We start from the raw sequence: 15170 nt of genomic DNA on the forward strand, positions 1-15170 counted from the left end.
TGTGTGTGTGTGTGTGTGTGTGTGCATGTGTGTGTGCGAGCGCATCTGCCCCATCCGTACTCCACTCTCAAGTCCCACTGATTCTCCTTTCCAGCCATGTTGAATCCTCTTTTCCTTATCAGGCGAGCCCAGGCCTGCATCAGGCTCTCCTTGCTATGACAGAGGCTACAACAATAGGCCTGCGATACCGCTGCTTAGCACTGCGTTTCGGAGGGGAAACCTGCCACGGGCGCAGATTAACTACAACACACACACACACAAAATAGATTGCAGCCTCCAAAACAAAACATTTTTCAGAATGCCTCCTCTTGATTAATGAAGCAATGACAAGAAGAAAAATATAATTTCTGAAACAGAAAAATCCGCCACCACTTGTTAAAGTTTAGGGGTAGCTAACAATAAACATATTGGAGGGAGAGGGTGGGCAAAAGGGGTGAGATAAATGGCTTGAGTGATGGGCTGAATAATTTCTGGAGCATTTTTTGGTTGCACAGGCCCATATTCCTACCCTTGTACTAAATTACACAATAATCACACTCCATCGGTTGACAGCCTCTGCCTCTCTCTCTGTCCCAGGTGAAAATTAGGACAGTATCTTGACATTTTCGCTCTTCTGTAGTCTACAAGCTAAAGCTCTCTGTTCGCAGCTAAAAGCAGCGCACAGTCTGCCGAGGCGCTTACACATGCCCTCCCACACGTACACACACGCTACAGTATGACCTGAAACACACATGGAAGCCCATGTATGCTCAATAAACGCGACACGCTCGACACATTCGCAAGCATAGGATCATTTAATTGCTCTGGTCTCAACCCAGTGTGACTTCAAAATTGGAGGGTCGTTTTGTATCTTAAACAATTCCTAATGAATTGCACAAACACGTGACGTACGTCATCTTCCTTACACTTCGGGCTATTTCTCCACAGCTAAAACACACTAAATATTCCACTTAGCTTTAAATACTTGCAAAATGTTACACATTTATCATTATGGTTATGATGACTTATGATTCAGGGGTGACACTGTAATATTCTGTTGAGAGTTAATTGGGTATGATTTATTTAATTGGCCCATGGCACTTATTGACTTCTACTGTGTCCTTCTAACCTTCCAAATCATTGCCCTGGTGTAAGGACCCTTGTATGACAGAGAGATTGCAGTAGTCGATTTGTTTAATCATAAACCTATGCTCCCAGCAAATTTAGCTAGTATACAAGTATATCTAGAGAGAAGATAAGCAAGATTAAAAAAAAAATGCTGGCTAGATCTTAATCTGGAATTAAGCAAGTCATATGCATTATAATTACCATGTAATTTGCAGTAAAAGGCCCTCAAAACACATAAAGACCAGAATTCTATTGAATCCAGACTCATTACAGTGCACCTTGACTAAGCCCCAGTAATTAGCATTGGTAAGGCATTGTACAAGAGGCGGCAACACCCTCATCAACACACATTTACAACAGAGCTCTAAATCTGCTGCTCATTAATAGCTTGCCTCCCAATCAATTATTAACACCTACAATGGAAGCCAGGCTCACCGGGGCCAGGCCTCTCACTCCAGGCAAACCGTGGGCCACCCTCTCCTCCCGGTTCTGTCCAGCATAGGTAATTACCGCTTTTAAAGACACCTGCTACTCAATAGCTTCGACCCAGACTGTTAATTTAGCCCCTCGATTGCAGACATTTATGTCTGAGTGTCACTATTAATTTGCGTTAATTTGGAGAGTGTGAGGAAGCCGGGTGGAGGCGTTGTCGGCAGCCGGCTGAATGTGCTCGTCGCTCACCTGCGCCGGGGCTGCGGCTGTAATTGGAGTCTAATGGTCTGATTGATCAGTGAGAGAAGTGAGGGATGAGACGGTGCTCTGGCAGCTCCATCAGTCAGACCGAGAGGAGAGAGGAGAGGAGATGAGGAGGAAGAGGCACAGCGCAGGGGAGCGCGGGCTGACAACAGCAGCACAAGGCCAACTATCGGGCGTTTCATGCTTTCTGAAATCTGTTTGTCTCTTATTATTTGTCTTGCTGTCTACTACTTGCTTTGAGCCTCCTCCTCTTCTGCCTTCCTCACCTTTGCCTGACTTGCTACGCAGTGCTCTGACCTGGGCCAGTTACATAGCGTGTCAGTTCACACACTGGTCTTTTAATCTCGATGGAAAAGCTTTCTGTTCCTCCGATTTAGGCAAAGTTCTCTACCTTCGTTACATCTTGCTCTGACCTCTACCAAATATCGCGTGTTGAAACTCGCTCTGTAGTCTCTCTGTGATCAAAGAATGATAACGAATGTATAAAAATACCACAGTATGGCCGGGCATATGAGCTGTCCGATACAGTGCAATGTGATTGTGTTAACAGGTCTGCTACAGCAATAACCATAACTCCAGTCCCTCATGCCAAGCTGAGCCCCTGGGGTCTACAGACCTGCCACGGCCGACCCATCAGCTGTGAAATCTGCTTTCCTCTTTGATAAACGGTCGAGATGTGACCCTATCTCTGTCCTGCAGATGCCCAGATTTCCTGTCATGCTTTTCCCCTCTGTTTTTTCCTGCTTCCTCTCTCTCCCCCGCTCTCTCTCTATCTCTCTCTTTTCATTCTTTCTTTTTTCAAGCTTTTATACCTCTCTTTCCAGGCCTGCCTGGACAACTGTGTGGTAACGCTCCACTCGCCGTTCTTTCTCAGCATCATCCATCACTGCGGTCAGCAACTGAGGCCTGTCGTCCACCGGCAGCCAGCCCACATCAGCTCCCACGCCACAGCGCATATAGCTAGGCCAGCTCCAGCTCCTGCTCCCATTTTGCTACCTCTAGGGACCAGTAACCCCCCCCCACCCATCCTTACCCACCCCTCCATCAGGATCCACAGGAGTGCTCCCCAGACACCAGCTGGACCTTACATACTCCGCTCCTAAACGACTCTTCATATGCCAAAGTGCTGCTCCTGTCCGGTTTAATGCGAAAATCTGCTTAAATGCACTGTATTTTCATTATTTACTGTAAGCCACTTTAAGGAGTCATTACACTTTAGTTCCTCCCTGGGCGCGATGCCAAGGATTGAGAAACAGAGCTATGCGCCGTACGTGGCGGCTCGACAAAAATAGCTTGACCTCTAAAAAGTCATATCTTAAATGACGTGTCTGGATGAAGGGATAATATATGTTTGATTTCAGAGAGGGCATATCAATATCTCACCAGCGGGTCATGTGTTTCAGGCATGAGAGAGGTGTCACTCCTGCCATATACCTGGCTGCCTTCGGGTAATTCATTCACCTCCATGGTTTCAAAAAAAATCTGAGAGGGTAAAAGGAGATTTAATAGTCTGCGGAGGTCACACTTCATAAGAATGACTGAGAGTGCCTCCTAGCTGAGGTACAGACCCATGAAGCAATGAGCCTTTATTTCTACCTCAAACGCTTTCTGCCGCCTTCTGACCCTGCGCTGCAGCACTAGCCGCCCTGACATGCATCAAAACTAGCCGAGCCTTTTTTCCCCCCCTTCCTACTCTCCTCACACCCGCATTTGTTATTTCAACTTTTTCCTCCTTCCCTCTCCAGGTGAGGCATCAGGGTTTGTTCCTGTCTTGATGTGTCAGTGTTTGAAGATTTGCACAACTCCCTCGCCTCCCACTGAAACAACTGAGATAAATACGGCACCGTATTAGGGATGTTGCCAGCGGCTGCATGTTTAACTAGGCAACAGCTCAATAACTAGGAGTTTGATTAAAAAAAGAAAGAAAGACAACTGTGCTACTGTAAATGAGATGACTCCCTGGTGATGTGCAAAAACAAGAGTTTCTGGCTTATTCTGCATCTAAGAAACAAAGGAAAAAGTTACAGTGAACCTTAAAGGGAGGCTCAGTAAAACAAAACATGCCAGTTGGGTTGACCTAGCCTTTAATGAGAGATAGTGAGAAGCTGCTAACAGCCACTACCCTATTTGAGAGACGAGGAGGGGTGGCAAGCAGCAAAGCATTGAGAGGGCCCCCAGGGGAATGGACACACATGAGATCCTTAAAGGCAATATCCCAAAGCTTTTTCTACTGCTTTTAATTGCGAAGGAGGTTTGGCATATTCTGTAACCCCTCCGCAGCCCATTACAGGTGATGACCAGCACCTGCTCGCTGACGAATAAAGCGGAAAAAAAAAATCGGAGGAGGAGAAGGATGATCTGGAAAGTAGCTACAAATTCCACAGAGGGCAGTTAGTTAAGAACTTATCACTCTCGCCAAGAGCAACAATCAGTTTATGCATCGAGTTCAGCAGGTAGAGTGATGAATCTGTAAAGTTTCTATCTACAGAAAGCACCCAAGCAACAAACACTTGGAAAAGATGTTTTATATGACATCACTTGGAGAGTCTGAGGGTCATTTGAGGGACAGTTGAAGGTTGGTTTTGGATCCCTTTCAGGGAAATTCATGCAGAGATAGCGGGAGAAATATATGGAGTGTGTTACTTTGGAAGGCAACTTGAGGTGTTGCTCTGTCAAATCACTTTTCCGCCCAAGGATAACTGGCTTTACCCTGAGAGAAGCCATATTTCATGGCTATAATACGGCCTGAGTTATTTAAAGCCACTGATGACTTCAAAACCATGAGGGGGGCTTAGAAAACAGTCAAAACTGCGCCGAAAATGATTTAATAAAGTTATGCGTTTAAGTAAATCTAGGAAAAGGGGGGTGGGGGGGCAAAAATCCTAATGGACTTTTCCTTATGTTTCTTAACAGGATGAATGGGAGCATGGTTACAATTTTAATAGGAATTTCTTAATTAATCCAAATGCAGAATGGAATATCAAACCCTTGGAGGACTTGTCACTCCACCAGGGCAGCAGGTCAACACAAGCCTCTGCTGGGATCTTTGAAACAAGAGATGTAAAGCTGCTGTGTGCAGGGTAACATCAAAAATGACGGATTGTGACTTCATTCAATTGAAGCCTGGACGGAGCTCAAAATCCACCAATTAAAGTGTTTTGTCATAAAATATGCAGATTAAATGGTTAAAATGGATGCACTTCAAAGGCTTTTGTTGGGGGCCAGTTGGATCCCAGAAGAGTCACCTCAATAGGTTTGAATGTCATGGGAATTGCCATTAATATGGTTTTTAGATGTAGGACTTTCTGGTAATCATGTTTTCCATGGCTGCGAGAGTTTGACCAAATAAAGTGATTTCACTGCATGTTTTAATAATAATCCCTTTACTCGAAACAACAAACACTTCTTGAAAAGGCATACTTTACATCGGGGTTATAAGTCGTGAATAATTGTTTAATAACCAAATTTTGATGTTTCATATCTATCTGGAGCAAGTTAATGCTAATAAAGCCATCATATGAGCATTCAGCAGTGGTTTTAAAAAATTCCCCCAAAATTGTGCTTGAGTAAAAGTTACAAAATAGCGCTTAAATTTTACTTCCTCAGAGTCACACATATGAATGGAGTCGATGAAGGTTCTCAGTCATCCAGGTCATGAGAATTCTAGGTGCTGTAACGCAGGCAACTGGGCAGTTTCTTGAAGATGTTTCACCTCTCAACCAAGAAGCTCCTTCAGTTATAACACACTGGAGGGGAGTTGCAGGCTTTTAAACCCTGTGTAGTCCCACCGTCAGTTCAACTAAATGTAATAACATTACAATGTTAACCTCTAAAATGTGGTGGAGTGGAAGTATGAAGTAACGGAAAATGGAAATACTCTTGTACTTAAGTACAGTACGTGAGTAACTGCACCGAGTTACACTGTGGCACTGGTTCTCAAAGGAAGGGTTTTTTATGGCTTATTATCCCTTCTAGTGAAGCATGACTTTTTTTTGTCTTTTTTGTCACCATGTCTACCCAACCAATGCACTGTTTGATCACTTACCTACTGAACAAGTGTTTCAGCATCCAGAGCAAAAAAACAAATTATCAAAAGGTAGTTTCAGCAATTATAACACCCTCTAAAAATGTTCCTCATTATACTGTATATCTTACAATAAAGAACACTGACTATGGTATGTTGGCTGTTACTCAATATAGGACGAGCTGACATCAAATACTGGATGGCAAACAATATTCCCCAGGTAAATCTGGACAACAAGGATATTTCCCAGGCACACAACATATATCCGATTACAATCACTGTACTTAAGGATGCCTTTAAACCGGTAACTGAAAATCTTGGTGTAACATTTTATCCCAGCTTAATTTAACTGGTTTAGTATTGCAAATATTCAAACAATGCTTACTTTTTAAATAACTAAAACTGCCATCCATGCCTTTGTTTAGACTTATTTTGATTATTGTAATGCTTCTTTCAGCAGTGATCCTTTATTAGCCATCCCAGATTTAAAGCTAAACACTGGGATGTTCAGATATTTTCAATGTTCAAAAAGATTTGTTTAGCTGAATCTGGGTGCTCTTACTGTAAATAATTTCTCAAACTCACTGTAATTGCATAGCTAACCCTGATTTGGTTGCTCCAGCTCCTTCTTATTTAGTTAATTTTATCTGCTGTGTTTTAAGCCTAGCTTGATTTATTTTGTACTTAATTTCACACAAGTCACACAGTGGTGCCCAAATATTCAAAAGGACATGGTAGTTGACCAATACAGGACATACCAGTGCAGTGTTCTCAGTGTTCATCTCGATCTTCCCCTCAAAGGGTCCCCATGTTGTCCCCACCGGGAGCTGCTGCCGGCTGTGGATCCGACGCTCGCCGTCTTTGAGGAACGCGTCCAGCTCCCCTAAAAACACAGCAGAACCCAAAGCAGTCAACCATCGTGCTCCATATAGCATACAAGTTCCACATCAAATCACAGTGACATTCATTCATCGTCCTTTCCCCTCAAAGCTACATGTGCGATCACATTATTGCCTCAGAGCCCCGCAGTAGGCAGCGAAGGTTGAAGCCAAGCAGTTTCAAAATGGATAAGCAAATCGAGCAAGCATCCATCTGATGGTGTTCCTCAGACACATGGTGCGCTAACCTTACTTGAGAGGTGTCTTGTGTTGAGATAATCTCTGTGAGACAGTGCAGGCTCGCTGGCTGGCGAGAGCAGCCAGTGGCAGGCCTATTTCTGTTGTTCCAGGAAGGCTGGGCCCTTGTTAGTGCTGTGCAGAGCTCCAGTTAATTAACAGTGAAACCGGATAGCACTGTTAGAAGTACCAGTGCTCGCCTCCCTGACACCCCCCACTATCTTATCTCTTAGATTCGGTGTACTTTTTTTTCCGGATGGTGATTAATCAAATAGTTATGATAAACCCCATGGCAGGCCGTGACATAGTTTACTGAAGATGATGTTTCCCGCTGTAAGTGTGTGTATGTGTGTGTCTCTTAAAAGAAGGTATGCGGCTCTCGACTGTAGATTTCCGAGTGGTTGCCTTGACAACCCTAAGAAGTCTTGTTAGAGGAAGTGCGATGATTCAGACGTCAGTAGCTATAAGTTCTTACTGATTCTGGAAACTTTCTGGTCACAAGAAGTTCCACAAACTCAAACAAAGGCCATTTTTATCAGGATTGAGTCATCTCAGGCTTTCTTTCTATGTGAACATCTGATCATTGCACTGATCTTTTTGTGGTCAGAGATTGGAGCTGTGTAGTAACTGTAAGGTAGGGTACATTTTATGTTTGAGCTTTTACATTGCGCTTATACATTGTACTCGCATATGTTTTTGAGTCAGTAATCTACATTTACTTTCGCTTTATTTGCCAGTTAAACATTTTCACAATTGCAACAAATAAAAAATATTTAATATGAAATATAAAAGTAACTTGTCCTTTGAGTCATTTAATAACCTCATACCTATCTTTTTTTACTTTAACCTTTGTATGTTTCTCAAACTGTAATTTTCAATAAAGTTTTCTAGGGGTAACTGTCCTTTTACTCTGGCTGCTGGGAAACCAACCTGCCACTTACATTTCACCTAGCCAGGCAAATAATCATAATGTATTATTATTCAAACAAACTCTACATGAGTTGTTAACATTGTGTCTTTTAACCTGTTTGCTCATGTGGCTAATAATTGTTCGGGGCCATTCGGTTCATGCGGAATTGGCTGAATTGATCGCGGAGCTTTCTGATGTGTATGTGGTATAATGACCTATTCAGCCCTGTTCTACTGTGTAAATATCAGCCGTGTATCTGCCGCACGCTATTGTGTCCGTCTGTTGTGCTAGTATGGAAATGTGTGCTTATGTGCTCCTTTGCATGCATAAACATGATTGAAACATCAGGCGTGTGTTGTGATCATATACTCATCAGTGGTGGTCACCCCTGTAACAATAAAAAGCTAAATGTCAGCTATGGTGAAAAGAAAAATAAATAGAAAATCACTTGTTTTGACCAAATCTTTGTTGAAGGCAGATAAAAAATCATTTTAACAGATGGTCTAAACATTAATATATATTTAAGAAAAACTACATGCATTATTTCAGAATAGTCCTAAAAATGAGATCATGTGGACAGTGTTATCTCCTCCTTTCTTTCACTCTGCCTCCCCTCCCATGTTCCTGCTGCTGCATGCTGTCTTCCTGGTGCTGCAGTGGAAGGTGGGTAAGCTCATTACAGAGAAATAATTAAACATTGGTGCACAGCTGGTCGTCATCACTGAGAGCAACAGCCACCGCTTGATGCATTCTGTTTGTCCTCAGATAAGACCCACGGCCTTTAACCGCTTGGATGCAAGTTCCTGTTTAGCCCCGCTTGACAAACAGCTCAAGCCATCCCCAGCCAACAATTCTGATTCCTTTCCTTTACCCTTTTCTTTCTCTTTTTTGGGTGGGATGCTCAGAGTAAAAAGGGGGTAATGGGTAGCGTAGGTGCAAGAAGGGGTGGGGGGTGGGGGGGGTGGGGGGGGGGGATACGATTCAATTTGTGCCGTTTGCGGTCCACCATGTTTAGGTGCCAGTTGTGTGCATCTCACACCAAATGTTGCCTCAGGACCTTGGCTCACAGATGGCTTGTCACATCTGTTGCAGATACTAGTGGAAGATCTCCACAAAAACACCCATGGATGAATAATGAGTTCCCTTCATGCACTCTCTATGAGCATTTACAGGTTTAGTCACACAGCAAAAATAAACTGACAGATGTGTTCTGTTTTCAACTGGGTGACTGACATTTCTTTGTAATTATGGCTGCAAGAACTCTTGATGTCACAGTGATAACTCAATTTCTTACGAGGCCCGAAATCCCAATTCTATTACCTAAACACAAATACATTTTGTACAAACACTGAAGTGTTTAACCTGTCAAGCTGCAGACGACAGACTAAACCAAGAGGAGAGCTCATAATGGCCTATTAGGAGGTTTAACAAACCCAGTGCCTGTGTTCTCCCGTCAACGTTTCTCATCATCCAAGTCTCAAATGCCACACACTTGGCAAAACAGGGCCTGCGATGTGGCTCAAGAGCGGTACCCCCTCCTTGGGATCCCGACCAACCCCACTCCGCCACCTTCACCCTCAACACCCCCTCGACCCCCCCTTCCCCAACCCCTCCCTAGATAAGATCATCATCTGTCGCTAGACTCTAGGGTCTGTTCCTGCACTCCACAGATACTTGGCAGACCAATGAATGTCCCTTTGTGTGGAGAGATCCTCCTCAGATAACACCCAAGATGCTCCACACTGGCATCTGTTTGTTTTTTTTTGTTTTGTGTTTTTAATGTGTGTATGTGTGTCCTGTCTTTCTTTTCTGTTATGGTGCAGAGGAATAGGGAACCTCATCGCTCCCTTCAATGGCATACAACTGAATACTAATGAGTTTCTCAGTGGCAGGGTGCCAGCCTGGTATGATTTAAAGAGTAATGGGTGTGGGTGGGTATGGGTGGACTATTGACAGATAAGAGACCCTAAAAGAGGTGAAAGACCATGTTCTAGTTTTAAATAACGCTAAGATATAATTAACCATAGGGCTGGACAATATACTGATATTACATCTTTATCATGTATGAGACCATAAATCGTCTCTGATTTTGGATATTGTTACATTGTAATATGCTATGTAATGTTATTTGCAATTTTTTGAAATAATTTTCTTAACTTACCAGATTGTTCCAGTAATATCAATTAAATATGCGTAATATTTTGTGATATCGAGGTATTTGGTCTTCTATGAATTGATATTTCGAAATATCGATATACATATTATGTATCCCGATACAGCAAATAAATGTCACAATTATATTTCAAGGCCATATTGCCCAGTCCTAATTAAACCTAAAGAATTATTCCACACTCCTTCACAGCATCACATGCATATTATGTATCAGCTTGTACTAGGTCTTCATTGAAGGTATGATGTTTAAACTGAGAGATATGTTTGTTTATGTTTGTTTTTATGTCTGTGACGATGTTTAAGTAGTTTAAGGGTTTGATTATAGTAGTTCATATAAGTTAGGGAGTTCATATACAATTTGCTTTTGCATTGCGTACTGTCGAAGGTAACAACACCCTCTTTTTAAAGCTGCTACAATGGATTTTCATTTGTTGTTGATTCTGGTGCCCCCTGTGGGCAAAATGAAACAAAACAAATGTTGTTGTATTGTCCTACTTTACCTCTAGTCTAGACATGAGAAAAATGCTACAAAATCCAAACAGGTTTGAGTTAAACCAGCGGCTAAAATATTCTTTCCCTTAACTCTTTGGAATTACATGACAGATTCACATTTCACTGTGAATGTTTCTATTAAGGCACATGAAGTGTAAGCCTGAATTTTCTTAATATAATTTCTGGCTCGGAGTAAGGTCTCGGCTCGTGGTCAGGGATGACAAATGACATCATCAACTGGCTACAGCAGCTTAACATTTGCTAAGGCAAATGGTCTGCTCAAGCTATTTTCAACATGAGTTTGACTTCTCTAACTATTTCAAAGAACCAACTTCAATGAAAAGAAATTGCCCGTGGCAAAAAAAAAAAAAAAAAAACCCACCCTGATTATTGACTGAGCTTGTGGTTTACCTTTTCCGGTTATCTTGAACACATTAATAGTAAGGGTGGATGTTGTGTAGAAACAAAGACCGACAAGAGAGGAGACAAGTGGGAAAATAGGCTTGAGCTTCACACGGCAGATGATCCCCCTTGATATCAAGCCGTACCTTTGAATCAAAGCAAATAAATGACTGCTGTTCAAAGTTCAATAACCTGTGCGTGGCAATTCACAGATGTCTTAACTGAATCCCAGTCATCTCCACTGACAGGCAGTGTTATAGAGCCAGCAAATGGGCTATAAATTAATATACCATGAGAGAGGCATATGGGGTGAAATGGAATGCACTGTATCGGTTCAACAAAAGGTGCCACATCTTTAAAGCAGATATGTGATATGAAATTTTACAGCTGAAGGAGAAATGTCGCAGAGCATTGATAAGAGAGCGATGAACTTTCTCCCCCCTTACCCAAACTGCTATTATCAGGTCCCAGTGAGCAAAACGCATCATTTATAACCCACAGCCCACACCATTATCTCTGAGAAAGGTGCTTGTTTTAAAGCAGTAGAGGACGCCCACCACCAGCAGAGCAACCTCGTCTCCTACTCACCCACCTTCTACTCCCCCACTGCCCGCCCTTAACCTGTCTAGATGTGGCTGCTTCTGGCCCTGAGCAGCGGGAAGAAAGTGGACCGTTTGCTTCAAGTTTCCAGGCAACCACAGGAGTTTGTCCACATGAGGAGGATGGGGGAGGAGGGAGGGGTGATTTGATGTGTGCGTGTGTGTGTGGGGGGGATTTGCCCCTTCAGGTCAGGCTTGTTTTTAGGCTTGGAGGGGAAAGAGTTAAACAAGCCAAAGGGATTAGGGCATTTTAGCTGTGACACTCCACATGGACTGAGCAGGGGGTTGGGAGGTGGTTGGGGGCAGTTGGGGGTGGATGTATGGGTCCCTCGGATGGAGGACTCCCATCATCTAGTTGGGAATGGACCCAACAATGCCTTCAAAATATAGTTGTTATATTTTGAATATATATATTTGAAAATATTTCAGCCCCATGGCTGGACAGACAAAAAAATGAAATAAAAAATAAAAATCTATACGGGATGCTTCCGAAAATAAACAAAAAAACTACAATATAGACCTTTTTTCTGAGTTTCTTTTACAATATTTAGCATGACAACAAAAGAGCATAAAGTTTTGGGAAATATGTCTTTTTACTATCTGGTGGAGGGCCTGATAATAAGAGAGATACCACTCTCAGACCCGTCCCTACAGGTAGCATCTGGCTCACTTGGCTTAGCATAATGAATGTAAACGAGAGGAAACAGCTACTCTGGCTTAGTTAGGTAACAAAATGTTCCTACAATCACCTCTGAAGCTCCCAGCTTATGTGCCATAGTCTGGCACATAACTTCCAATAAATGGAGAACTTGTCAGTTTTTATACAGATTAAGCAAATCAAATATAGCATGTTAATTATTGCATACTGAGTGTTAATTATCTTATCACCTACCTCTTGGACTGGCAGCTAACACAACCCCTTTCAGGTAAAGGCAAACCCTTATTTCAGACAGTCCACCAGTCAGCTGCACTACATCCCCAGCCACCCCGACCTCAACCCACTTACTCTCTGCCTCGCTACATAAATGGAACACTACTTCCTGCGCTGGCATTGAACGGTGGCAGTGGGCGTAAATTGTGAGGTGTGGAATCATCCAATATGGACATCATTTCTAGGCAAACTATGCCTAGGATTTATGTGGGGATCAAAATAGAATTCAGAATCCTTCCATGCCCATGACCCTCTTTGAATCTGGAGTGCATTAATTAAAGTAATAAAGACAAAAAAGCTTGAAAGAAAGTTTATACGAGTACAGGTGCATGCGCGCGCGCACACACACACACACACACACACACACACACACACACACACACACACACACACACAGAGCTAGGTCCTGCAGTACATTACCAACACGGAGACTGTTGTTTGGTGTCATTGAACAATTGAAATATGCCAGTTGTCGAGCACTCCGTTTCATCAGAAGCCTGGCGAAGTCAGCAGCAGGCTCGCTGACAACAATCTCTGAGACATCCATCTTTGGAGAAGCACTGCAATTTCTATTGATAGCATGTAAAGGGAGACAGCAAAACTTAAAGAATGACTGTCCTCACACAGAGATATCGTCGTATCGCCGACAACATCTAGAGGACACACACCACTCCAGCTGGAATCTGATTATTTTAAACGCTTTTCTTAAAATTTCAGAACCATCAAAAGGACATTACTCCACCTGAGGGTGTCATGAAGAATGAGTAATTGATGGTGTGCACACTAGCAGTGCATGTATTGGAGAGGGATGGATAACACTCGGAAAAGGAAGTTGCCATTGCGTCTGTTCAGTCTTGTCATAAATAAAGTGTGGAAAACACAGCATGACAAATAGTTATATTTGGAAGGAGGTATAGGTGGAGATTGGTTTGGAAAAATCCTTACCTGACTGCGCTGTGAAATATCTAAACAAACAACTTTTTAGCACGGAACACAAGTAAACATCGCTACCTCCAAGTCTTTATATTCTGCAGTTAATTCTCGACTATTTTTAAAGTACTCCTGAATCTCCTCCCAAGTCAATTACCAGGCTGCAACTTCCCCTGGGTAACGGGGAATTCTGTTTTTTCCTGGGTGACCTAGTTGTCTTTTGTGAGTAGGTTTTAGCCGGAGCAGTTTGACAGTCAACAGATAAGATGGATTAAGCTTTTTTTTCATCCAGTTTTGATGTGAACAGCGTAAAAGCGGGTTAAATCATTGAGTTTCAGGAGTATTTTTAAATGCCTGGAGATAGTGCGATAAAGGAGCTAAACCTAAGACTTGGGCCGGGAAGGTCAAGGTCGCGGCTTTAGAGAGCAGCTACCCGGCGACGCGGGCCAGATCTCGTCTCTCTCGGAGCGAGCTGAGCGCCGCAGCCGAGCCCACCTCTCATCACTCCCAGAAAAGATACACGAACGGAGTGAAACAAAATCCAGCGAGAGCTCGACGGGCGGCATCAAAGAGCAGCGCACCCTTGCCTTGTGTGGGTGCCTGTGTGTGTGTAAGTAAGGATGGGGTATGTGAAAGGAGGGGGGGGTTAAGTTCCTGCTTGCATTCGCGTGCATGCATGAATGAGATGGGAGTGTGTGTGTGTGTGTGTTTGTGTGCCTTGTGCACTGTAAAATATCGCTCCTCCATGAGCAACTAGCTTCGTAATTATGTTTTGATTATTTGCGAGTGCTAAAATAAAACAGCAATTAATCTGTTGATGTAAGACAGAAAATAGAAGTACGACGTACATATTAAACAACCCAGTTTACAGAGCGATGAACATTGAAACAAAATCACATTTTGAGAATATAATTTGTACACCCCCTCACCTCCGCCACCTCCCCGTTCCCACCTCCCCCAAACCTGATCTGAGGCGTGCTTAACATGCGCATAGGAGCTGACAGCCGTACAATCACGTGACGCGGCGCCAGCCAATCCTGAATTCATTTGAATTTTTAAGCCGCGCTGTGATGAAGCCACTTGAGCATAAGAAAAGGTGAAGAGGCGACTGAAATAACAAACAAATCGGAATGATACAGCGGGTCAAACGCTGCGTGTTAACGTGTTTGTTTATCGCATGTCACATCTGGCACGACACCGCGAGGTTTTTTGGTTCGGAACATTTCTGAGGGGACATATTTAGACACATTTTTGCGGCCGTCTATTCCCCCACTGCTCCTCATGTCGGTGACAGGGGAGAGTAATCCTATACACAGGCTGCTATTGTGAAATGAGAAACTAGCCTCCTTCACTGCCAGAGACCAGATGCACCTCTCCCTCTCTCTCTCTCTCTCTCTGTCCTAATCTGTAAACGACTTAAAGGAGCCTTATCTCCGGGCTCTTCTGCTTCATTTCATGCTTGATTTACTTTAATTTGTCTGATAGGGCACAAGGATTTGGAAATGGCCCATCTTTCGGTGGAAAATGTTCTGATTTTTCTCCGGCATTGTTATGTGGAGGTTTTTGACTTTTCTCTCCCCCTCTCTCACTCCTCCTTCTCTTTCCTCCATCTCCATCTCTCTCCCACTCTCCCTCTTCCTCTCTCCCTCCCTCTCTCTTTCTCCCTCCATCACCTCTCTCTTCTTTCTTTTGAGAGGCGGGTTGGGGTGGGGTGGGGTGGGGGGATCTTGCTCCAGTGCAACAGTCTGTTTGAGTGCATTTAGATTCGAGCTAACACAGCAGAAACAAGTTT

The 15170-nt window shown here is 43.3% G+C and overlaps 1 protein-coding gene across 4 annotated transcripts in view; it reads right to left on the bottom strand.

The window, feature by feature from the left end:
• zfpm2a (zinc finger protein, FOG family member 2a) overlaps positions 1-15170 on the bottom strand; it is a 122896-nt gene that overhangs the window by 57873 nt on the left and 49853 nt on the right. For 2 of the 4 annotated variants that reach the window (XM_037075533.1, XM_037075534.1), the window contains exon 4: positions 6586-6710. In XM_037075533.1, the coding sequence (XP_036931428.1) occupies positions 6586-6710 (125 nt within the window). Of the gene's footprint in view, positions 1-6585; positions 6711-6953; positions 7334-15170 lie in introns of those variants that run through there. The other 2 variants (XM_037075536.1, XM_037075535.1) reach the window with 2 other exon arrangements.

Source organism: Acanthopagrus latus, chromosome 17 (assembly GCF_904848185.1).
Source record: "Acanthopagrus latus isolate v.2019 chromosome 17, fAcaLat1.1, whole genome shotgun sequence".
Taxonomy (NCBI): Eukaryota; Metazoa; Chordata; class Actinopteri; order Spariformes; family Sparidae; genus Acanthopagrus; species Acanthopagrus latus.